This window comes from Tachypleus tridentatus, chromosome 6 (assembly GCF_004210375.1).
Source record: "Tachypleus tridentatus isolate NWPU-2018 chromosome 6, ASM421037v1, whole genome shotgun sequence".
NCBI lineage: Eukaryota > Metazoa > Arthropoda > Merostomata > Xiphosura > Limulidae > Tachypleus > Tachypleus tridentatus.
In genome coordinates this window covers 88,582,070-88,609,001 of record NC_134830.1, presented here as the reverse complement: position 1 = coordinate 88,609,001, position 26,932 = coordinate 88,582,070, and the positions used below count along the sequence as shown (strand labels likewise).

General features: G+C 33.6%; 1 protein-coding gene across 2 annotated transcripts in view; it reads left to right on the top strand.

Moving 5' to 3' along the window:
- The window catches only part of LOC143252985 (serine/threonine-protein kinase Doa-like), a 31,326-nt gene extending 5,003 nt beyond the window's left edge, over positions 1-26,323 (top strand). The window contains exons 3-13 of one of the 2 annotated variants that reach the window (XM_076505991.1): positions 7,107-7,365; positions 9,770-9,836; positions 16,955-17,068; positions 18,973-19,063; positions 20,804-20,879; positions 22,745-22,839; positions 22,990-23,119; positions 24,452-24,534; positions 24,725-24,804; positions 25,567-25,654; positions 25,763-26,323. In XM_076505991.1, the coding sequence (XP_076362106.1) occupies positions 16,962-17,068; positions 18,973-19,063; positions 20,804-20,879; positions 22,745-22,839; positions 22,990-23,119; positions 24,452-24,534; positions 24,725-24,804; positions 25,567-25,654; positions 25,763-25,984 (972 nt within the window). In that variant the 5' untranslated portion in view covers positions 7,107-7,365; positions 9,770-9,836; positions 16,955-16,961 and the 3' untranslated portion in view covers positions 25,985-26,323. Of the gene's footprint in view, positions 1-7,106; positions 7,366-8,983; positions 9,122-9,769; positions 9,837-16,954; positions 17,069-18,972; positions 19,064-20,803; positions 20,880-22,744; positions 22,840-22,989; positions 23,120-24,451; positions 24,535-24,724; positions 24,805-25,566; positions 25,655-25,762 lie in introns of those variants that run through there. The other variant, XM_076505992.1, reaches the window with a different exon arrangement.
- Positions 26,324-26,932: the final 609 nt, after the last annotated feature.

The window sequence follows — 26,932 nt, the reverse complement described above, 5'->3', positions numbered from 1 at the left end:
ATTCCATCTCAGGCTTATGCTGCTGTAATCTATTCCATTACTACGGTAGAAGTCCAGACAGACCTTTCCGTGCCTCCTACAGAATCCTTAAGAGCGCATCTTAATTTAGTACCCTCCAAAATCAACAAAGTTAACGAATCAGTATTTACTATCTCTGTCCTTACCACATCTTCCAGTCATTGCCCAACTTCACCTTGTTCAAGCCCAGGTGTTTTCATGGGGTCTTCCTTTCTTGACACCCCAAAAATTAAACAACCCATTTGTTCATGTCCTCATTTACTGTAACATGTGTTCCAGTACAAACTCTGATCTGCCTACTTGATCCAGAACAGGATCACTAGAGAGTGACTGACCCACATCCAGTAAAGAAAAAAGCAAGGCTGCAAGCAGAAGGTCTTATTGCCATGTTCTTCTCAAAAATAAAGACAAATGGCCATGCTAATCCAATAGAACTGTCGAGGTTTTCAATCAAATGTGAATGACATCAAGGATTAAATTAACTTTTATTATCCCAAATGTCTTTCTTCACAGGAAACATTTTTAAAACCTACTAATACAGTCAAAATTCGACAATACTCCTTATATTGAAATCACAGGTCATGTGTAGGACAAGGACATGCGGGAGTAGCACTGGTGGTAGATCAACATGTGCCCACCCGATCCTAGTCATTGAATATGCCCTTGGAGGCTGCAGCCATCCATATCTCCTTGGGTTGTACCATCACTGTTTGCTCTCTGTATCTTACCCCTGGAAAAAATTATCATCCCTCAGATTTTGATGCCCTCATTGAGCAACTGCCAATCCTCTTTTTAATTTTGGGGGATCTTAATGGGCATAATCCTCTCTGGAGTGGTTCTAGTATTGATGTGAGGGGTCGTGCTATAGAGCATATGCTTCTGAATCACAACCTGTCTTTCTTCAATATTGACTCTTTCATGTAGTTTCATGCACCCAGTCAGTAATTTACTGCTGTAGATCTTTCCATCTGCTCCCCTTCACTTTTCACTTGCTTTTCTTAGGAGGTTGACATCAATCCACAGGGTAGTGATCATTTTCCTATCATATAAAGAGAGATTGGCTGTGGTCAGTGCCACCTGACCCATGCACCTCAGTGGAAGTTGGACTAGGCCAACTGGCCCTCTCTAATTGTTTTCTCGGAACTTGATCCTGCCATCTTATATAAATCATCAATAGATTATTGTGTTGCAGCAGTAATTAACTATATTATCAAAGCAGCTGCTTAGTGCATCCCCAAAACCTTGACATCTTTTCCACGGCATCCCCGCCTTTGGTAGAATTCTGCTTGTTCTATAACACGAAAAGCTCAGAAACGTGCTTGGGATAAATTTCATAGATATTGCATGCTTACAAACTACATTGCATTTCAGTAAGCCCTTGCACAAGGTCGGCGAGTTAGATGTGAAAGCCAGAAGAAATCTTGGATTAAATACACCTTTGGCATTTCTTCAACCACCAGTTCAAATGCCATATGAGGCAAGATTTGGAAGATGAGTGGACGGTATCTTAATATTCAATGGCCAAAAAGTTGTTGATGCTCAGAGCATTGCCAATACTTTTGGTGAATGTTTCTCTCATGTATCTAGCTCTTGAAACTCATCCCATTCCTTCTTAGCTGTTAAAACATGAGTTGAACATCTTCCTCTTTCCTTTTCAACTGATTATCCTGATGACTAGAGACACCCTCTTACACTGGTGGGACTCAAACTTGCACTTTATCGGCCTGGCAATACATTAGTTAGACCTGATGATATACATTATGAGATGCTATACCACTTTTCTCCTGCCTCTCTTACCATTCTTTTGGCTATCTAAAACTGGATATGGCAGGAGAATATCTTTCCTGATGCTTGGTACCAAGCTATTGTACTCCCTATTCTTAAACTTGGGAAGGATCCAAAGATTCCTTCAAATTAATGCTCATCTTGTTTGGTTTCTTGAATCAAACAACACTCCATGATAGACCACGTAATTTGCCTTAAAACATCAGTCAGAGAAGCCTTTTTGAAGCAACAACATCTTGTTTCTATTTTTTTCATTTAGAAAAAGTTTATGATACAACATTGGGATATGGCATCCTGCAAAACCTTCACTCATACAGATTGCATGGCAGTTTGCCACTTTTTATTAAGCATTTTTTAATGAACTACTAATTCCAGGTCCATGTGGGCTCAACACTTTCCCGTTTTTTCCCACAGGAACTTGGAGTCCCTCAGGGCTGTGTTCTGAGTGTCACACTTTTTATTCTAAAGATTAATGCCATCAGTGAACAGCTACCCCCTACAGTTGCAAATTGTCTTTTCGTTGATAACTTTCACATCTCATGTCAGTCATCAAACATGAGGTTTATTGAGCAGTAGCTACAAACTGCAATAAATCATATGCTTAAGTGGATCACAGCAAATGGTTTTCAACTTTCTCTCTCTAAAACTGTTTGTGTGCATTTCTGCCACCAACAGGGGTATTCATCCAGATCCAGAACTTTGTATTGATGATGCTGTACTTCCTCTTGTCCCTGAGGCAAAGTTTTTAGGTCTTATAGTTGACTGTAAATTAAACTTTATTTCCCACATCAAGCAACTTTGTGTCAAATGTATAAGAGCACTGAACATCCTCTGTGTCTTCTCTTCCACCTCTTGGGGAGCAGATCAATACTCTGCTGAAAGTTTATTGTGCCCTTATCCGATCAAAATTTGTCTTTGGTTTATGGTTTTGTTAGAACCTCAGCACTGAAAATGCTGGATCCTATTTACCATCAGGGGCTTTGGCTTTGCACTGGGGCCTTTTGTACCTCTCCAGTTCAAAGTTTGTATGTGGAGTCCCATGAACCCCTCTGTATATTCGCCATTTGCAACTGTCTGTTACGTACGCTTCCAAACTTTGCTCTTTATCACAGCATCCTACTTGGGGTTGTGTTTTCCATCCTCAGTGGACCACACTTTTCTATAATAGAAAATCTGCCATTGTTCCTTTTAGCCTTCGTATTTGGGCACAATCAGAAAAATTGGATATATCTTTGAATAGCATAGCAGTGTGAACAGCTTGGCCTCTTCCACCATGGCTAATTACAGTCTCCAACAGTGACCTATCTTTGAGTCATCTGAGGGAGGCCATTACTCCAAATTGGAAATATCGCTCTTTATTTGCTGAACATCTTTCACACGATTTATCCATTCCCATATATACGGATGGTTCAAAATCAGGTGACTCTGTAGGCTCTGCCATGGTTTGTTACAGTTCAGTTGTAGCACACAGAATCTCCTCTACAGTTTCTGTGTTCACTGCAGAATTGTATGCCATTTCTCTTGCCCTGAATCATATTGAAATTATGCAATATACGAATTGTACGATCTATACTGATTCACTCAGCTGTCTGTTGGCCCTGACATCATTACATGTTAGTTCCTATCCTATTCTTATCAATATCCAAAACAAACTGGCCCATTTTTTTCTGTCATCTATCTCTGTCCAGTTTTTTTGGATACCAGGCCATGTTGGTACTCGTAGGAATGAGCTAGCTTACAGAGCGGCAAAGTTCATCTGCTCTGACTCTATCATTACCATCCCTGTTTCATATATGGACTGTGGTCCAGTTATCAAAATCCAACTATACACCAGTTGGCAGTTGACCTGGAGTGAGCAACGAAAGAATAAGCTTCTTCAAATCAAGCCTTCTTTAACTCTTTGGCCATCTTGTTTCTGTAAAGATCGAGGAAGTTGTTTTGGCTAGGCTACACATTGGTCACAGTTTTTAATTTGCTACTTACTTTTATCTGGTACTGATGCACCAATGTGTGGTCTGTGTGGCTCACAGGTCACAATCATACATATTTTATTATCATGCTATCATCACAGTGTCACAGGTGATACTGGCTGCCTCACTCATGTTTTTACATTTTTAAGAGCCATTGGTCTTCTTAACTTAATTTAAGGTTTTTATTGGACTATATACTGTTTTAGGATGATTTACACATTTTAATTTTATTATGACCTGAAGCCAGGACTGGAAAGGCCAAATTCAGGTGACTGACAGCAAGTTTGAACTTACTGCTTCAGTCTTCCTGGCAAGTCTTAATTTTACATATTTTTACCTTCATTTCCACATACCATTATAGTGTACTACATCTTGTTTGGCACAGATAACCTGGTAGCTTTTTGCCAACAAACATGAAATACCTACCTTCCTATCTTAAACACATAAACAAAAAATCCCTTTGACTCTTCTCTTTAGAGAAATCAAATTTAGAGATTTTAGGCTGTTCTCATAGGACAATCCCATCATCTTAGTGGCTCTTCTCTGAACCTTCTCCAACAATTAAATAATTAAATATCCTTGTTGAGGAAGAGAGCTACAAACTGTACACATTACTTTAAATGAGACCTTGTAGGTGACCTGCACAGTTGAACAACATCTTCTGTTTTCAGTTTTTCTTTAGATGTTACCTATAGATTGTTTCTAGTGTACAAACTCTACATAAAAATTGCACATCTTCATTACTAGCTTCTTGAAAAGTAATGCCAGTCCTGAGTTTCCAAATAAAACCCACTCATTGCACCCACTACACTTAACTGTGAACATTTAACTTCTACACTAGTCTTAAGCATTGTATTTATACTTATGGCTTGAAAATAAGTACTCAGTACCAAATACCAGTAGCCTGTTATTAATACTGTTACTATTAAGCTTAACATTCAAGAACCACTTATTTTTATTACTACACTGTCTCTACATTAAAGTAATAAACTTTAATTATAAATATATAAGAAAAAAAAGTTAATTCCTAAAACACAGACAGTAAACCAGTTTGTAGATTGTATTTATTTAATAAAGCTATTTATTTGTTCTGTTTTACAATTTAACAGTAAGTTGAAATATACCTAACTTCATACTAAGCCTATTTTAAGTTCATTGTTAAATTTATGCTAAACTTTAAGTTAAAACTTTGGCTGTCTTATTTACCAAATTTACTACATATAGTTATTATTGTATTGACACAACAAAATATAATACTAATATTAAATAACTTTCACAAATGTATAACAGTATCTGAGCTTTTCAGTGTCCTTCCTCTTTAGTCACATTTCCTCTGTGTTGTTAGAAGTTAATCCTTAGACAATGGACATCATCAATTAATGCTGCTACCTTCTACAATTCCATTGTTTAAGGGTTAATGAGTGTATGAGTGACATTGTGAAAATGTTTAGTTATATTATCAGAAATTTGTATCAGTTCATGAGTGTGTCAGTTATATTATTAAATGTTTGTACCATTTAATGAGTAAGAGACACATTGTAACAACATAAAGTTTTATTTGTAAAATTTACCATTTAATGAGTATTCATATTTTATGTAATATTACTACATGAATTTACATAAGTAGGATTGTGTAAGTTAATAAGTATCCAATTGACAGATCATAAGGTATGAAGGTAATTCAAAGTTTGACATGACACCTTAGTTAATGATAAAGTGTGTATACTTCTTTGTTTTTCATAGTGGCTGTCAGAACTGTCTCCAGTAACTTGCTTTCAGGCAGCATTCAGTAAGGTGTCACTTATTTAGCTAATGTTACATTTTTACCAGAGAAAACTGGTTATAACTCTTTTTAACCATTAATGGCCCACTAAAACTCTAATAATCTATTTGTGATTGACTCTTTTTTTAATTAACCAAGTGTTTTTAATTTTTTTCATGATATGAGCAGTTCAGTTACAAGTTGGAGATGTTGTGACAGTTACATGTGTCTACTTTACATAGAGGCTACTCAAAATATGTTTTATGCAAGAAGTAACAGTAGTAAAGTAAATCTGAAAGGTGATCATAGATATATGAAGGGTATTTAGAGGGAATAATTTAATGCATATTTTCAGTGATTATTTTGACATTTGTAAAAGGAAAAAACTTTGTAAACATTTTGCTAAACAAATGTGTAAAAAATATTCAAAAACAACATGATTTTACTAAGTGTGAAATAATTGAGCACAAAGGTGCTGTTTAACAGCCTCAAGAATAAATTGAATTTAAGATGTGTAGGTAAGTGTAAATATAACTTTAAACACATTTAACACAAGTGAAACACTTCATCAAAATCCACAAAACCTGAGTTTAGAAACATTACACATGTCAAGTATATACTTTTGGTTTTTGTCGCTTAATAAAATGTTTTCATAGTTTTGTAAAACAAAAAAGCAAACTTCTAAAACTTAAGAAAAATAATTATTAAATTCAGCTTTAAAAAATATTTTCTACCTTCTCAGTACTTTTAACTTCCCAAGTTTGTTTTTTTATATAAACAGAGCATTCCATTGTTCTAATTGTAATACTTATGTCTTCAGTAAGACTCAAATCAGGAGTAGGAAACATTAAGGGCTTAATATGGCATTGTTAGCCTTATCATAAGTTTTATATTAATGTGATTAAACTGCATTGTATTTTGTCATTGTAGTTTAATGAAAATTATTGATCTCTGTTACATTTACTATAATGTGTAGCTGCAGTAAGGTTTTTAATGACAATGTCATAAGTCTTGTTGACTTTATAAATTATGTCAGTCACAAGAGTTCATGTTATTTAATTGGTTTATACTAAATTTTCAGTTAAACTGTAACAAATAGTTTGGAGTATCTGTTATGATGGAAATAATCATTCTCAAACACATTTAAATTACAGAAACATGGTTAAGTTAACAGTAACATAAAAGATTACTTTCAGAGGTGATCCTAGGAAATAATGTTTAGAACTTGGACTTGTATTACTTTGTTTCTGGTAATATTAACTGTTAACCCTGGAATTTTCTGAATTTTTTTATGCACTGATTCTTCATGGTTTGTGATTGTTGGTTACAGGGTTCCTAGTAACATAGTCACACACAGAGAATGCCAGTAATTACTGCAAGGGTTTTTATTTTATATATATAAAAACTACTTAATTACTCAATTCAGTGCATAATTGGAAACTGTTGTGATGTCATAAAATTTACTTTATAATTATGTTGTAAGAATTTTATCTAAATAAATGTCACTTGGAAAACTCTGTGTTATTGAGTAAAATTGTTCAAACCCTAAGTTTTTGAGTTTTTATTTACAGTGATCATTACAACAGAGCACCAGACAGTGATAGCAGCTATCGTGAGTATAGTTCGAACAGACAGGTTCATCATGCAACTCGAAAAGGTCACAGTCGGAGACATTATCGTCGGAACAGTTGCTCCTCCACTAATTCAGGTAGTCATGGCTCCAGTTACCATAGTCACAGCTCGGGTAGTCGACAGCGACATCGTCGGAAACGTGCTGACCGTGATAGGAGTGGGCGTTACCGTCGGCGCACTCGAAGTCTCAGTTCACGCGTGAGTATTAACCTCAATTAAGTGATAATTGGTGACGACTTTTATCATTTATTTTAATTTAGTTGTCTCTGGTAGTTCAGATAATATTTCGACATATTGTGATATTTGAACATCTAAAAAGTTTGTTTTACTTTCTTTCATAATTGTTACTTTGCACTTTTGATATATGAATAACTTTTTGTAAGTGTTAGTTGAAAATTTATTTTCTTATCAAGATGGTCTTTGATTTTACTGGTTTGTATTGTGAGGTAAATGTCAGTTGCAACAGAGTTTGGGTTGTCTAATAAATAACCAGTTTTATTTATTTCTAAAAATGCATCTGCTAGGGTTACTGGTTATACATCTTGTTAAAAGCAATTAACATTTAACCTATAGTTTGATATTAGTAAAGTCATTCAGTGATTCTGATGCTCTGGCTTTATCTTGTATGTCTTGTCAACAATTATGATTTGAGTAATTTATTAATTCTTTACATAATGATCAGTTTCCACCTGTGTGGTTACAATGAGTTTTAACACTTTCCTTACTGATATAATTTTATACAAAATTTATAATGTCAGAAAAATTGACTTAGTGTTTAAAATAATACTCATTAAAATGCACCGTAACCTTATTTTCTGTCTCTGAACATTGTGTCTTGAGTGAAAGTGGAGTATTCCATTTTCAAAGTTTCCAGCCCACATGGTAAATGTTAAGAGTTGGAATAATCTTTAATTTATGGTTCTAGAAATAAAACTTCCATTAGGTTTTCTTCCCCATCTCAATTATGTGGGAATTGTCAGTCTTCTGTATGAGGGAAAACCTTAAAGTTGTTAGTGAGACTACTTGGGTATTAACTTGTAAATAAAACTAGATATTTATATACAAATGTGTGAGTATTGTCAATCTTCTGTACAAGGATAAACCTTAAAGCCATTAGTGAGACTACTTTGGTATTAACTTGTGAATAAAACTAAATATTTGTATATAAATTACCTTGCCAAATGATGATGAACATATCATGGTAATCAATTGATTTTTTGTTATTGGAACAGAATATTATAGTTTTAGAGGAATCTGAGTGTAATTATAAAAACTAATTTATTTGTACATTGAATGTTAAGATTCATGAGAGAGCAAAGAGTTTTTACTACCTCTTTGTCTTAGTAGTTACTAAGGCTAGATGGTAATTCAATAGCTAAGTATTTTTTCTTTTGTTTTGAAACTTATTTGTTTAGGAAGAAAAGTATTATTAATGCTTCTAGCTTTACTCAGTCCCAGTTTGTAGTGATGTTAATACAGTCAAGTGTTAGTAGTTTCATAATGCCAGCATTAAGAATCACTGCATGATAATGTAGGTCACTACTAGAGGGGCTAAGTTTGTTTCTGTGGAGATCTAGATTAAATTTATATTGACTTGATGATGCGGTAACATTGCTGGCTATCTCCTTGCCTGTCTTGTTCACACGACCATGCCTACCTTGTTTATATTATTTGCCATGTGGGTGCCAACAATGAAAATCCCCGCACTGGGTATGACTCCTGCTTCTTCCTCTTCAATGAAATGTACCAACATGTGTGGGCTGACTGACTCATCACCGGTATGGTGGATCAATTTGGGTGTGGTGGATTTGGATTGGCGGGTTGGAGCACATGCTGTTTGGCGGGTTTTAATTGGGTAGTCTCCCCCAGGAGCACAATTCCAGGCCACCCAGCGCTGAGGATGACAAGGACGGCCATCTGGTCTATCACCATGGAGACATTCTGCAAGATCGATGTACTCGTCATTTCGTAACATCTCCACTTAAGTTTTAATTCATTCTAATTTTTTACTGACCAACTTGTTCTCTTTCTGTTGAGATAAAGTAACATTATTTGTATAAGGCTCTCTCAGAGGGAGGATGAGTGGTGTCTTATCTATATTTTTGTTTGTTTTTTCTTGTTCTGATGAATTCCTGGTAACTGTGAGACTCCAAAATTAATGTCCTTAGAAGATCTAATTTTTATAAAAATTATATAATTTATGGAAATATTAGCTTTTTTTAAACAGACTTCTTTAAAATTTCATCTTGTTTTTAGTTTTTCTTCATCAGGTTATTTGATTCAAAATAGAAAAATTACTTCTGGAGTCATAAAGCTTGATATGTTTCTAGCCCATATTAATGTCTTATTTTACTTTTACAGGGTATTTTAAAAAACTATCATCCATATATTTTCCTATATTAATAATTATCTGTGCTTCATTTTAGTGAACTTGTAATAAAATATTTGAGATTTTAAATACTACATGTTTATAAAAAACATGTTTCTTGTGTTTAAAACCTTACTTTTGGATTTCATGCATGTTTTGCTGGCAACATTATAAGCCATATGATACTACCTGTGCTTTTCATTGTGCTTTAGTCTTGATGGTGTTATATTCCAGATAAAATCCTCTCTACTTTGGGGAAGGGGACATTTGGAAAAGTTGTTAAAGTTATTGACCTTAAACAGTAAGTTTTTGTTGTTGTTATTATTAAATATATAAGATGAGTGGTGACAATAAGCTGTTATTTAAACTTTTAGAAATGTTGACATTAAAATGCAAGGCTGTAGTTCAGTTACAGATGTGTAATTTTATACCTTTCTGTGTTTGTAATGTTAATGTTAAAAGTAGAAGGAAATTCAGAAGTATTTTATTTTATTAAAGGTTAGTAAAGTTTTTAAAATCAGGTTTGATATAATGTATTAATGGTGCATTCTTTTTTATCTTTCTTAATGGATTTTTTTGTAAACAGATTTTGGATGTTTGTAGTAAAAAGTTTAACTCAAAGTTTTCGTTATTAATTAGGATTAAAGAGTTAAGGTGGAAATACAAGTACTGATACAATATATTATTTCCTCTCACAAAGAGCTTTCTCATGTGGTATTGCCTTTTATTAGCACAAATGTTTCTCTTGCCATCACTTGTAATTCACACTTTGTTCTGTATATCTCCAAGTAAATGATTCTGCAGCAACCCTCTACCAATAGGAGTGTGACATTAACCTAAATAAGTAAATCTAAATAATTTTTTTCTTACTAGAATCATCACAGATTGTAACACAAGATTAGTTGTATGTATCGTTTCTTGTGTAAGGCTTGTAACGAAAGCATACGTTTATGTTTAACATTATTGCTGTAAATCACATTACAAACTTGTAGCATGATTTACCCTTGAGCATACCTCATAGAGAGTTTTATTATTATTTTTATTATGTAATTGAATCTAATCAAATAACTTTTGTAATTTTTGCAATTTAGTGCTTACCTTTGGCCACTTTCTGCTTTTGGCTCACTGCTGAAACTCAAGCCTACTTGTTTTTGTTATGCTAGTAACAGTACATTAAATAAATGTTTTTTTTAAATTCTAATATTCAGAGTAATAACACACAGAGTAGACAAAACATATGTACTTTGTCTCATGCTACAGCTGTTAGTAGACTGCCAGAGCTTCTTCCTTTGCCCATCTAAGCATTGGTTAGATATTTGCTTGTTCCAGTTTTCATATCCTGCTTAATTGCCCTTCTTAGCTAGCTGATATTTGTTTAAAAAAAAAGAGAGAGAGATTTTTTTTGGTAAGCTGGTTTACAGTATGAATTTCTATAATATTATTTCTTGCATGAAAGCAACTCTGGTCTCTCCTATCACCCCTTTTGATATCTAGCATTACACACCAGTTTGGGGATCTTGATTGAGACTGTCAATGACCCTATTCAATGTGAGATAGAGACAGGTATATTTGGTTTGGTGGTGTTTCTACACTCTTGATTGAGACTGTCAATGACCCTATGCAATGTGATATAGAGACAGGTATATTTGGTTTGGTGGTATTTCTCCAGTTGAGAGTGATCTTCCTCATCATGGATATAATTTATACTTGCTTCTTCCAGCATTTTATTTTAGTCTGTTAGCTTCTCAGATCTTGTGGGACAGTGATAAGTGTATGGACTTACAACACTGGAATTCTGTATTTGATTCCCTGCAGATATCTCAGTGATGCTTTACTTAACAAAGCAAACTTACCTGACTGTTGTTCCAGACAACAGTGATAAGATTGGCCTTTTAAAGAAATAAAAAAGGAGGTTACTGTGGGATAACTGTATATAATTTGTTTTCTTCAGTTTTTGATGTTTTGGGTCTTTCCCAAGTTGCTTTTGAGCCTGCAACATACTTGATGGCTGAAAGGTCTGAGAGCAAATATTAAATTTTCTCTCAATTCATGGACATTGTAGTTCAGATAGGGAAACTTACTACTCAGTTATGTGAAGGGACAGTTGTGCCTTATTTGACATAATTGTTAGAACTGTGTGATTTAGCCTTCCACTGCTAGGTGGAAACATATTCTGACTCTCAAATAATACATCTTCTCCTCTGAGATGGAGTTTGTACTTAATCTGAATTTACCAATGTCTCCTAATGGGACAGTAGTAACTCTTGTTTTCCTAACTAAGCTTTGCTGGAAGACACTCAAGATCACCAGTTTCGTTGATGATGAGCTAGACACATCATTAGCATGCACATTAATTAGACTGTTAGCTTCTATGTGCACACCTATTGTCATTGGCATCTTGATTTTCATAAACTCTTACAGGAGTCCTCGTTCCACCTCTTTTTGAGGGTCTTGACTCCAGATATTAGCCCTGTAGTACATTAGTAATCAGAATCGATTCTTTTTGCATCCAAGGGTTCCACTGTTTGGTTAAAATACCACCAGCAGTATCAGTGATTATTTTTGCTGTGGAAGCTAGGCTCTGAGAGTTTTTGGACATGTGATAACCTTAATCAAAATTCCATGGCCACCACATGTTAGTCAGGATTAGTCATTTCGTTCACATCTCCTCCATTATCCACCCAACTTGTAGGGTTTCCATCTCCCTCAGATCCTTGGATTTGGAACTGTGGCTGTAGAGTTGGGTTGGTTCAGGTGTAATGTTTCTGAACCTTGGATCTCCTTTCTCAGGACCATTCTTATCATATTACCCTACTAGTTTGTAGTGTTTCATGGGTGATGACTATAGTAGCAGGTCAATTGTCTCAACCCAAACAGGTTTTCCCAACAGAACAAGTGCTGCATCCTAAGGTTTGGGTTTCTAGTACATCACCTTCAGACCTTTGTAGTGCATGCATTTCATCAAGATGGGACATGATTACAGCCCTAGGCTTTCCTTCCAATGTATATGCTGTTTAAGGTACTAACTATGATTTGTTCCAACCTATATGTTGATAACACTAGATTGGCAGCTGGTTTCTGCCTTTCTGGTACCTTTAGGAACGTTCACTTCTTCCAGTTTATCTTTGGTCATCTCTAAATGTAAAAACGGCTGGTATGAGTCGAGAAAATTTTTTATGTAGAGGAGTGAACAATGTTTCGACCTTCTTTGGTCATAATCAGGTTCACAATGACCGAAGAAGGTCGAAACGTTGTTTGTTCCTCTACATAAAAAAATTTTCTCAACCCATACCAGCTGTTTTTTACACATATTTTTCTCTACAAGTGGGTTTTCTTGTCATCATAGATTATTTGGTCATCTCTGTTGAGGCAGCCAAGATCTAACATGGTACACTGAACTACCCAGGACCTCAAGCTTCAGACATAGAAGTTATGCAGTCCTTTACATGGCATTGAGGTTTCATTTCTAAGGTTACTATGTATCTGTCTCATTTTTTCCTTAGTCCCACAGTGGACATGTATCAACGGAAAAGATGCACATATTAACAATGGTGTATTGAAAAAAGTTGAACCCACTTTAATCAGGAGTGCCACCCAGAACTCATTTTTGTATTTTTTTTTCTCTGGCTCTTTGGCAGTGAATTTGCATCTTCCAAAATTGCCTTGTGTAATCTCCTTATCATCTACCATTTGATACTCATGATAAAATTGTCTTTAAGTCTCCAGTACTTTCCAGATCCCTCAAATCACTTTGGGTCCTTTGTTTCAGATGACCATTCCAGCTACCTAACTGGCATATTAAGGTTACATTGCATGCCATTTCTCAACACCTGTTTGTGACCTTATTCTCATTTGCCATGTATGACCTTTACCAGAAGGTTTATTTTTGTTGCTGTTCACCTACAAACATTGCCAGTTGAAGTGATTTGCATTTTTTGTTCACAGAACATATCATTCTACATACTTTCTTATAACGGTTATTCTTACCTAATACACTGTCAGATAAGGTATAGGGGATAAATCCCTTTCACCAATTCATCTGATCACTATTTCTCACTTCTGTGGCTGATCAGATTTTGATTGTTATGTTTTTTGAGGGTCTTGAAGGTTTTGTTGCTTACATTAATTCCTTTAGAGATCTTAGACAAGGACTTTTTAACCATTGGAATCATTTAGTTTCCTAGGGTTTATACTCAGTTACTTTAACAAAGTTGGTACAAAATTAATCCATGCTGCTTATTCTGGGTTCTCAATGAAAGCAAGAAAGCTTCAGCAAGTCGTGTATAATTAAATATGTCATGTTTCTATGTCCTAAGCTGATTGGTTGAATTGCCCAGTGGAGAACATTGTGTAGATTGGCATGTGAACATATCCCAACATTTTAACTTGTGTTACCTGCATGCTCTGACAGTATCTTCATTTGAGGATTTTCAATTTCTCTCCCCCCCCTCCCCCGTAGCTATTTTAACCATTTCTGCTGGCTTATACAGAGAGATGAGTATTTTTATTGCTACTTTTCAGGGTCCCTCATTTTCACTGGATTCCACTCTGTTGCAAGTGTTACCCAGGCAGATCTGCTTTTATCAAACCAGTTATGCACTAGCTTTTGGAAATTTAGAGAAGTTGGTTCACCTGTTGCACTGTTCCTCAGGATTCCCTAATACATATTACTGTCCAGATACTACTAATGGAGTAAAGAAATGCTTACCACACCTGGTTTGCAGTCACTGGGTGGTCAATAGAAGCTTTTCCTTCAGATTGTTAGAGTGAATTCCTCTGCTCTTGGAGAAGAGGGAAAAGTTGGGGGCTATTCACTTGGGTGTTTTTTCACAGATGTCAGTAGGAGAGGCATCAGCATACATGGAAGCATACTCATAATGTTAGTTCATACTTGACATTCACTTGGGTTGAATGTGGCCCTTCTTTTTCATCAATATTGGTTCAATACATTGTTTATGGAAGAGGGTCGATTGTCTTCTCATAATTTGGTAAACAGAATGGTCCCATTCTGGTTCTTTGATTAAGCACATTTTGTTCCACATACTCCCCATAATTTCTTTGGGCAAATGGAACCTATCTTGTCCTCACAGTTGAGGAGTAAAGATGAGTGTTCATAATTGCAGACTGGATGAGTTCTCTTTCCTCAGGTTGAGTAAGGCATACATGATCCCATCATCCTGAGCTTAGTGTGTTGCCTTTGAGACTTCTTCAGGTTGAGAAGGTTTATCCGCTGCGATATTGTTTACCACCTTCTCATGATTCTGGTAGTTCTGGAGCAAATGAGAAAAAGTCAGACCAATTCTTAGATGAACAAAGGAAGAAACCCTGACAACTGAGTAATAAATGTACTGTGAGAAGAAGTAAGTATTATTGGATTTAATAAGATGTTAACTTCTATAACTATCATAATTACTTAACTTGCATTCTAATTAAGGCATAATTCTTTATCTACGTAATTTGAACTCAGCAATAATAAATTTCAATCTGTAGGAGAAATACTGAAGATCTCAACTAAGAACAAGGTAGCATTATACATAATTCAGTAAATTAGAATTTTGTTATGCTACTGGTAATAAATAATGTGAGAGCAAATGCTAGAGAAAATTGTTAACTGTTTGTGATAAAAAGTGACAGTTGTTGTGAGTCTGACTCTTTGGTTTCTGTGTCTACAAACAAGGAAAACTGAGAACTATAGAGACTATACCTTAGTAATATCCATACTATAATGAGTAATTTGTTCAATTCAGGGTATCACAGAATGGTAATGAGACAGTAGTGAATGGGTAAAGTGAGTTGAAAAAATGTCATGATACACATGTAACTGGAGCTTCAATGTCACGATACACTTTCAAGTGGAGCTTGAACGCCACGATACACGTACATGTGGAACATTATAATTTATATAGATATTTAAAATTGATTTATTAACTACATTTGGATGCCAGGTTTATTTGTTTACATTGGTAATAATGTAATTTTACTGTAACTGTGTTAAAAGGTGTGTGAATAGGACTAATCATTCTTGTTTGATAGTCTTAGATTTTATTGCAAATATTTCTTTGATTAAAGTAAATCATGTCTGTGACTGTATGTTGTTGTTTAATCTGATTTTTGTAATCAGTTTTAATAGTAAAATTTTTGGTAATTTTCAGATTACAGTTTCTAATTAAACAGCTGTAATTATCACTTTTATAAATAATAGTCTAATGTCTGTTTGAAAATTGAAGCACATTATGATTTAAATGGTTTCTATAAATTTATTTTATCAACACAAATCATCATACCAAAAGGAAAAAATTCACTATCTCAGCCTACCTAGTTTTGTTCACTCTCTTGTAGCTGTGATTTGTGTACATCTATAAGATAATCAGCCCTATTTACGTGTATAATAATTTAATTTTTAAAGAGTTATTGAAATAACAAGTAACTGATAGTTACAAATGATACTTGACCTCATCAGCAAGTGCACATAACAAAAGTTTTTATTATAAAAACAATGACAGTAATAAAATGTGCACACATTTGATTTATTTGGATCCATATGAGATCATACCATGATGCATTGTATACCATTTTTCATGTTGAAAAATAAACTATTATCAGACATGCAGTAGCACTGTCTTTGTAGGAGTGGCTCAAATTATTCATCAAAATAGTATTTTAAATATCTCCTCAAGTCATCAGAACTTTAGAATACTATACAGTGTTTCTTTTCATTACATTTTAATTTTTGTTATCATGTACTAAATAAACTAAAACAATGGTTTTAACCAACTTCACTGAAGTAACATAGTTTCAAATGGGGGGTATGTTCATATAACTAGTAGTAATTAAACAAAAATCATAAGTCCTAGTGTAAACAATGTTGTTGTTACTTCTTGAAGTTAGCTTTTTAACAGAAGTTTGTTGTTCCTTTAAGAAGCATAAGTACAGGGTGAAACATGAATTACCAAACAATAATAGATAAACAGTAAATAACAATTGGATCAACATTGTATTTAGAACTTGGTTATAAATAAAACCTCATGTCTATCAAAACACTGGATTAAAAACAACAAGCAAACAAGTAAAGAAAAAAAATTTTAAAAAGTAAATGTAGGATGACACTTTGAGATAAATTCATCCTATTTTTGTTGTTAGCAATCTACTACACTTGTATTTCTGCTATTATGTAAGGATCATGTAGATGCCATTCTTAATATTTTGTTTACATTGTTTTTGAACAATTAATGTTAGCCATCCCCACCCTTATTTTCTCTTTTGAAAAGTTTTTGTATAACTCAGATTTACTTGGCTCACAATATTGTTGTATCTGGGTTTTATGAATGGTATTTTTCCTCTAGGTGTCCTTAACCCATATGCTTATATGAGCCAAAGTTAATAAGTATTCTTAGTAAGACATGGACATTTTACTTTTAGTGAACAAATGGTAGCTCTGAAGATAATAAAGAATGTGGACAAATACAGAGAAGCAGCAAAGTTAGAGATAAATGTGCTGAAGAAACTGGCAGAGGCAGACCAGAATGGAAGGCAGTAAGTTTTATTGAAACAAATTTGAATCTTGATTATTTCTAATTCATATATTTGGTATTAATGACCTGAAGAAGTTAGGTGTACTGTCTTTGACAGAGAAGTGTAAGCTGGTTTAAAATAGCTTTATTATAATCTGATGCATTTGGTATTAATGACCTGAAGAATGTCAGGTGTACTGTCCTTGACAGAAAACAGTAAGCTGGTTTAAAATAGCTTTGTTATTATCTACTACATTTTGTGTTAATGACCTATTCATTTATCCAACACTCAGTTTTTACAATTTCATCTTATCACCCTACTAACTCTTCTGCAATACTTGTCTACTATACATTTTCTTTGTTAGATGCTCCATGTAGGTCCTGAGTGTTTTTTGAAGGATTGACTCTCCCTGATTACCTCCACATTGACACTTGCTTTTTTGTTTGTTTTTTTGGCTTCTTCCTTACACACTTAGTTTCTCTGTTGTTTGGATCTTCTGGGGAGGGATGTTGCATTGTCTTAAGTTTGTTTACTATCATCTGTTTAGCTCCAGAACTTATATGGCTTGTTTTATCCAGTGGTCTGTTTTTGGAAATATTCCTGAAACTTTGGAATTCCATTTTAAATTAATGAATCAGCAATCAACCCTTTTATCTTTGGTTTATTGTTTTTGTCATTTAGAGCATAAACAAGTCCTTGTTACTGTTTCCCATTCTGCTCCTTGCAAGTTCTTACATCCAGGTGTTCCTTGTCTTATTTTATTATTTGGTGACTGCCCATTGGGCTCTGGTTCAGTGAGTGCTCACTTGACTGATTTTTTTTCCCCTGTGGTCAGTTTTCACCAAAGATCTGTGAGTTTGGGTATTAACCAAGTGATTTATCATCCACTTCCTTTCCTCCATTGTCTTGGCTACCTATATCCTTTGTATTGTCTCGGGATCTTACCACCAGTCAATATCTGTCTGAGGCAGTGTAAAATCTTCTTTCCCAACAGGCCATCAAACCTATAACTCATCCTGTTTTGGATTGTTTGTGGTACCCAAGAAAACCAGAGACTGGAGGCTTGTGATCAGTTTCTCCCACCTCAATCAATTTTTGGTTCTCCCCCAATTTACCATGGAGTTTTTCCTTTCTTGCCCTCAGGAGTGTTTTTTTCTCTAGGTATTTGGGATGACCAAGGTAGATGCCATGAATGCTTATCTGCATATTCCAATATCTTTATTTGTTTTAGTGCTATCTTTAGTTTGTTCATCACAAAATAATTTATCAGTTTTCCACCCTGCCCCTTGGGCTTGCTTTGATACTGTATGTCTTTTGTTGAGAAGTCAAGATTTTTGTCTGGCATGTGCATGCACAGGGGGTTGCACTTACACAATTACATGGACTGACTGGCTTCCATTAGCTTGTTCTGATTGGGAGTTCACCCATCACTATTTTATTCTGCTCCTGGAGACAGTTCATATGGATTGGTTAACCAAGTTGGAAAAGTAATTTGTTACACCTACCCAGTGTCTTGTCCACTAAGTCACCAGTCAAGTCCAACATTTTACTCTTTAACTCCATTCATTGGAGCTATCAGTTCTCCACATCCTACTGTTCCATCTATAATTGCTCTTGAGGCTCTATCACTTTTAGGGATGTGGTCTTCTATAGAAGCCCTTATTCCCTTTTGTTGAGTGCATGCAAAGTCTCATCAGTGGGCTTTGCACAACCAGTGGAACCTTGTGCATGGTATATTAGAGGCTCTTAATTCCTTTCCTTCTTCTCTTGAGTAAATGAGAGAACTGCATAGTTCTCTTATAAAAAGAATATCTGTGTCATTTTTTATATTTCATAGGTTATCTAACTTCAATTTGTTATTTCATCATTTTGATTTTTTACTATAACACAAGCCTGAAGTAACTTTTTTTTTGCTTTCTTTCTAGCCTCTGTGTTAAAATCTTGGATTGGTTCAACTACCATGGTCACATATGTATTTCTTTTGAAATGTTAGGGCTCAGTGTATTTGACTTTTTGGTGAGTATAACTTGTTTCTTGGTTAAATTATTTAGAGTATAGTGTTTTCTATAGAGATAACACAGTTTTTAAAAGTTGTTACAAGTTTCAATATTTGTAAATTTTATTAATATCAGTGTGCCATCATGGTCAATACACTTCTCTTCCTCTGTTCAGAATAATGTGACAAGCATTCTTATTTTACTTTATTTGTAGTCTCCTGATACACTATAAAAGAACCTAACAACATGTTTTATCATATAGTACATTTTAGTCTCCTGGTACAAGGAAAAAGAACCTAACAGTGTGTTTTATCATATAGTGCATTTTAGTCTCCTGGTACAATGTAAAATAACCTAACAGTGTGTTTTATCATATAGTACATTTTAGTCTCCTGGTACAATGTAAAATAACCTAACAGTGTGTTTTATCATATAGTACATTTTAGTCTCCTGATACATTGTAAAATAACCTAACAGTATATTTTATCACATAGTACATTTTAGCTCCCTGCTACATTGTAAAATAACCTAACAATGTGTTTTGATATATAGTAAATTTTAGTGTTCTGCTATATTGGAAAACAAACTAGCAGCACATATTTTATCATATGGTACATTTTAGTGTCCTGTTACATTGTAAAATAACATTGCAATTTGTTTGATCATATTGCACATTTTAGTCTCCAGCTACATTGTAAAACAATCTAGCAGCACATATTTTATATGGTACATTTTAGTCTCCTGATACATTGTGTAATGATCTAACAGTGTGTTTTATCATGTAGTATATTTCAGTCTCTTGATGCATCGTAAAATAACTAAACCATTTTGTATCATACCATACTTTTTAGTCTCCTGCTACATTGTAAAATTACCTGTCAATGTGTTTTATCATACAGTACTTTTTAATCTCCTACTACCTTGTAAAATAACCTAAGTGTTTTATCATATAGTACATTTTAGTCTCCTGCTACATTGTAAAACAGAGTAGTAGCACATTTTATCTTATGATACATTACAGTCTCCTGATACATTGTTAAACAGATTGATATTGACTATCTTATACATTACTGTCTCCTGATAAACTGTAAAACAGACTAAAATTCATATTTTATCATTTGCTTTATTTTCACTCTTGTATTTAAGGCATGTTGTATTTAAAAGGTTTTTAGTTGGATCCTTTAACAGAATCTTTGAATCTGATCCAAGGTTTTATTAGTATTCCTATTTTTATAGTGCTGTTATTGGGTGTTGTATCAGAGCTTAATACATAAACATTTAAAGTGTAATAGATCCTAGAAACTGTTTTAAAAAAAACATAGATAATGAGTTATTTTTATGGAAATCTGTTGATTGCCAAAACTTAGCAGTGAATGGATAACCTGAATTCATATTTTTATATTCTTCAAAATTGTTTCTTTCCTTTTTTGAACTTCACTAGAGTTTTAACTGTAGGCTTTATTTTAAATGTTTTCTCTGTTATTTGAAATTAAACTTCCATCATTAGTTTTATTTAGCATGGTACATAAAGCTCATATCAATTACATTTTTATTAAGATAATCTCCAGACATCCGATCTCAACATCATAAAACATAATGTTGTGTTGATTGTAGGCACCATGAACTTTGTTTTAATTTTTCTATATTGTTTCTTGAATTTCCTACTTGATATGTGAAGTTATTAACTTCTTGTTGGTTTTCTAAATAGCTCTAGGTAATAATATGCAGTGATTTAAGGTTAATGGTTTTACTCCTTTAGAAAGAAAATGGCTATCAACCTTATACCATTGACCAGGTCAGACATATTGGCTATCAGCTATGTTATTCTGTAAAATGTAAGTTCACAGAAAATAGGCCCAGCTGGACAGTAAGTCTTTTTTTGTATATGCAAAAACTGTGGATGTTGAATGTGTTGTAATTAAAGGGGGACTACAATATAAAAAGGGTAATGGCTAAATTTTCTTGTGAAGGATATTTCTCTCAACGTTTATAAGTAACAGAGTCTGTCCTAGTGGAACAATAATCAGTGATTATTGGATATAGAGATATTCATTGTATTGAAAGGATACAGAGTATTTAAGGGGTTACACAGTATAAAGATGTTTATAAAGTGATAAAAATCTTATAACCTGAGTGCTTTTGAAAAGTGGAACTTTGTTTCATGGCAAACTGGAATGTGTGTTTTACTAAAAGAGAACAGTGCATGGTCCAGTGGTTTGTGTTTCAGAGTATGGATCTATATGTCTTCACTGAGTGTGTTATAAGAGTGATAGGGTAATTTCACTATTTGGTTATACAAGAGTTTACTGTGCATGTTTTTACAAACTGCATGTCCACTTGTCTTTGTGTTCTGAGGTAGGAATAGCTAGTAAATATGGTCCTTGAGTAGCTTTGTATGAAAATCTGAAAGGTTTTATTGAAAGTTGTTCTCAAAGAACTTTATACTTGAATAAACATGTTAGCACTTAACACAAAAAGAACCTTAAAACATTTTGTTCAGCAGCTATCCGCTTTTAATATATATTTATTATGTTTTGAAAATAACATTGGAATTGTATCTTTCTTTAGCTATAGTATGTTAGCTTGTAATTCTTGTGTATAAAATATTTCATTCATACATCTCCGTGAATAGTGGTTTACTCACAGAAGTATGAAGTTTTTTTTTGACTGTGAAGTGTTTATAATTGTAAATCAATTATCTTTTGCATTTTGAGCATAAAGTATTAATATTACATATCTTTAGTGCACAGTGACTATCTTACAAATGTTTAATGTCCAGTGATTATCCTACATATTTGTAATGTACAGTGATTATCTTACAGATTTGTATTGTACAGTGAATACCTTACAGATGTTTAGTGTACACTGATTACCTTACTGATGTTTAGTGTACAGTGATTATCCTACAGATTTGTAATGTACTGTGATTACCTTACAGATTTCTGATGTGCAGTGATAACCTTACAGATGTTTCATGTACAGTGATAACCTTACAGATGTTTCATGTACAGTGATTACCTTTCAGATGTTTAATGTACAATGATTATCCTACAGCTTTGTAGTGTACAGTGATTACCTTACTGATTTATGTTCCATGGGTATCTTACAGGTTTGAAATGTACAGTGATTACCTGACAGATTTGTAATGGGTAGTGATTATTCTATAGATGTCAAGTGTACAGTGAATATCCTACAGATTTGTAATGTACATTGAATATCTTACAGGTTTGTAGTGTACAGTGATTACCTTACAGTTTTGAACACTGCAAATCAAATAAACACAACATAACCATAAAAAACACCCAAATACTAAATAAACAAACAAACATAAACAAATGAAAAATTAAAGAAGCCTTACTTATACAACAACTCAATCCCAAAATAAACCAATACAAAGGAACACCTTTATACCTATATTAATAAATATAATCCAACATCACAGTATGCCCTCTACATTCCTACACTCAATTACACAACCCCCTTCAAACATGTGGTCAGCTATCGGTCAGTTACCTCTTTCTTTCTTTTTGAACCTGACGATGGCCAAAGGTTGAAATGTTGTTTGCTCCTCTACATAGTGCTTTCTCTACTTATACCTTCCATTTTTCATATGTAATGTACAGTGATTACTTTACAGATATTTAGTGTACAGTGATTACCTTAGAATTTTGAGTGTAAAATCTTTATCTTTCCAATATAGTTCTGCATGAAAATCAGTTGACCCACACAGACTTAAAGCCAGAGAACATTATGTTTGTTAACTCTGATTATGATGTTGTCTACAATTCCAAGAAAGTAAGCAAACAATTTGTAATGTTTCTTAAACTAGTTTTTGACAGAAACCTCAACCTTTTATTTTAATTTAAATTATGTGTATGAAATATATCTTAATTAGAGGAATAGTTATTGATGCTTGTGAAATGACAATTAGACTTTTTTTTTTAGAATCGTGAGGTCAAGAGGGTTCGTTCAACCAATATAAAACTCATAGATTTTGGGTCTGCCACCTTTGAAGATGAACATCACAGTACCATTGTGTCAACACGCCACTACCGTGCACCAGAAGTTATACTTGGTGATTTTACTTGTTGTTGTAGAATTTCTGTTGTTCTGTAAACTACACATAGTTGAATATACTTTGTACACCTACTGTTTTAATTCTTAGGGACCATATGATCATTCTTTTAGAGGGGCATTTCTTCATGCTGAATCCAGTAATATATGGTTTAAAGGACATTTCATCAATGAAGCAATCTAATATAAACAATTTGTGATAAAATATTTTGTTTGTTATTGGGAGTATAAAATATTATTAATACTTATTGAAGATAGTAAAGTGGATAGCTAACAGTTTAGTCAAAAACATTTAAAAAATACTTTCACTAGTGTTGGAAAGCATGCAGCTGTATAATGTTTTGTTGTTGTGACTGTAGTCATATTTTTGGTTGATGTTAGTTCTTGTTTACATATTCTGACTAACAAGCTGTAAACATCATTGTTATTGTTATTGGTTCATTTGGCAATGTCAGTGTACTGTTATTGGTTGAGCTGGCAATGTCAGCGTGTTGTTGTTGGTTCAGCTGACACCAGTCGTATTATTATTATTTGCTAAACTAGCAATACCACTTTATTCTTATTGGCTAAGCTAGCAGTACCAGTGTATAATTATTGTTTAATTTGTAGAGATACTAAGCTTAATAAGGTGTACACTGGTTAAAGAATGGGTGAGTATAATGAAAAGGGTGGGGTGTTGTAGGCTTTGGTTAGCTGTCACTCACTTTCACATGTCAATAGTTTCTTTAAATGCTTTGCTGCTCAGAGTTTTTGTCAATATATAAACATTATAGTCTTCAACTAATCATGCTTGCCTGGTTAAACCGTAAAATGTGGTGTCTTGAACCAGTCATGCTGACCTCATTAAACCATAAAATGTGAGTCTTTAACCAATCATAGTGACCTAGTTAAACCATAAAATGTGAGTCTTTAACCAATCATAGTGATCTGGTTAAACCATAAAACGTGAGTCTTCAAAAATCATACAGACCTGTTAAACCATAACATGTGAGTCTTCAACCAATCATACTGATCTTGTAAAACCATAAAATGTGTACAAAAATTACTTCTAATCTTCCATCATATTTTGCAGTCTTTACTGTTATGAATACAATGTTTTTTACAACTTTTGTGTATCTAACAAAATTATTTATCAAGTGGTATTTGTTTGAGATTTTGTAAATATATTTCTACAAATTAGTCATCTATCAAATATATAGTAATGGAATTTTCAAACACTTCTTCCTAAGCTGTGGTACTGAGTTGAGGTTCCTAAAAAAGTGGTGCTTGGTGTAAGATACGTTTCATAATTATAAGTGAAGATTTGTAACAGTATATTACTTCTTTTTTTTAGAACTGGGCTGGGGCTATCCTTGTGATGTTTGGAGTATTGGCTGTATTCTTTTTGAACTGTACTTGGGAATCACACTTTTCCAGGTTAGCTTATTATTGCAAATAAAGTCCTAATACTTTCTATTCCAAGTTAAATAGTTGTCACCATTATTGTTCTCTGTTCAAGTGAGTTTCTGAATGGAATTTGAATATTTTATAGAAACACTTTATACTAAATATCAGTTGTGTACAGATATTTTTTATTTATAGTTTACATTCTAAACTTATTTTACAGACACATGAGAACAGGGAACACCTTGCTATGATGGAACAAATACTTGGGAAACTTCCTTATCACATGTGTCGGAAGTCTAAGTAAGGCAAATGGTTGTCATTATTTTCTAAGAAAAATTTTAACTTTATGAGAATTAGTAATTTGAGGACAAAAGTAATTATTTCTTGTAATTGGTCTAAATGTAACTAATTACTTAGTGATTAGTATCTACTGTGTAACTTAAAGCCTTGAAACCTGTTATGTGATAGTTTGTAACTGTTACCTCCTATAAACTACCACTCAGTAGGCTGTAGTAAAATTTCTTTTTCAAACCATCCTGCTGGTTAGGGCACATCTTAAGCTTAAATTCCATGACTAAATGTGGTTCCCCTTTCACCTGTGGGGATAATTTAAAATTACAGTGTTTCTTGGTAAACAGTATCCTGTACATTGTAATCTTATATTCCCTAAACTATGTATAAAGTAACACCTAATAAATTGTAACATTCCCTAAACTACTTATAAAGGAACACTTAGTACACTGTAAAATTATCTAAACTACAAGTAAAGTAACACCGAATAGATTGTAACATTCCCTACACTGCTTGTAAAGTAACACTTAGTAGGCTGTAAAATTATCTAAACTACAATTAAGTAACACCTAATACATTGGTAAATTTCCCTAAATTACTTGTAAAGTAACACACAGTAGGTTGTAACCATCTCTTCTCGTGGGCTATTTCTAAGCTTCTTTTCAATAATTTAAAACTTAGTAACATGATTAAGAACATCGATATTACTTTGATACATAATATTAAGTTTGTTCATACCTTTGATATACTTAGTAGTGATCTGATTTACAGAACCAAGTACTTCTATCATGGAAAGTTAGAGTGGGATGAAAAAAGTTCATCTAGCAGATACGTAAGAGAAAACTGTAAACCTTTAAAGGTGAGTATGACATACTTAAGTGATCTGTTATTAATTAACATATTAAATAACAAAGTAAATACCAGGATGTTCAATTATAGATTTAATATTTTTCTCTCTTTGTTACAGAGGTACATGATCAGTAGTGATGAAGACCACAGAAATCTGTTTCATCTCTTAGCTCGAATGTTAGATTATGAACCAAACCAAAGGATAACCTTGGCAGAAGCCTTGAACCATCCTTTCTTCTCTAAGCTCTCTGATGACTGTTTGTGGCACATTCAAGACCAGGAAACAGGAAAAGTACCAATAAATGGGTTAACTGAGTCTTCCCTAAGACTAGGCAGGTGAACTGTCATTTGTAGATTTTGTACTAAAAACCAACACTGTATTGGAGAGGTGCACTCATTTCTAATTATAATAAAATGCCTTTTTTTCAAGTGACAGAGAACACTCCATAAAAAAACCTTTGTATGTAAATTATATCGAATTTTAAGGCATTGTACTGTTTCTTCTCTGTGAAATTTTATAATGTAAATCTTTTTTTTAATACTTCTTTTGTTTCAGGATTGTTTACGTACAATTTAAAGAAAAAACAAAAGTTACAAAATAAATTTCTATGTATATTATTACTGTCTACATTCTGTTAGTTTTGAAGGTGGAAATAAACATTATGTATCTTTAGTAAAATATGAATCATATGTCCTGAGTTTATAACAAAAAAAAATCATAAAGTGGAACTTATTCAGTCAGCTATCTAATTTAAGTAGCATTTCAACCATTACTGTGTCTGTTGTGTCCCTTCCGTCCTGAAAAGACTTTATTGAGTAAAAGGCCTCATCAGTGCTGGATACAGCAGAAAAAGTGATTGATGTAATATCATACACTCTTCTTTACATTTACTCACAGGTCCTTATAATAGCATTCAAAGTTAGAAACTGGAACTTGTGTTTGCAGTTTGAAACGAATAAAATTGAAGTTAAATTCTCATTTTGAATACTCTGGAGATTTTATTCAGGGTGCCTCATTTTCTTACATAAAAAGAATATTATTGGTGGAAATGTAGATACAGTAAGTATTTCAATAATCACTATAGAACATGGAAGGTAAACTTGGTTTGTGGACACCCACTTCTAATATGTAGTTATGTATATCTCTTACCTATTTTTCTAAAACTGCAGTAACAAAGAAAATTGAACATTTCAGTTTACTATGTTTAGCAGTATAGTGTACACAAGAAAAACTGAGTAATTAACATGGTATTCATAGACATTAGCTGAAACATCTGTATATTTAATA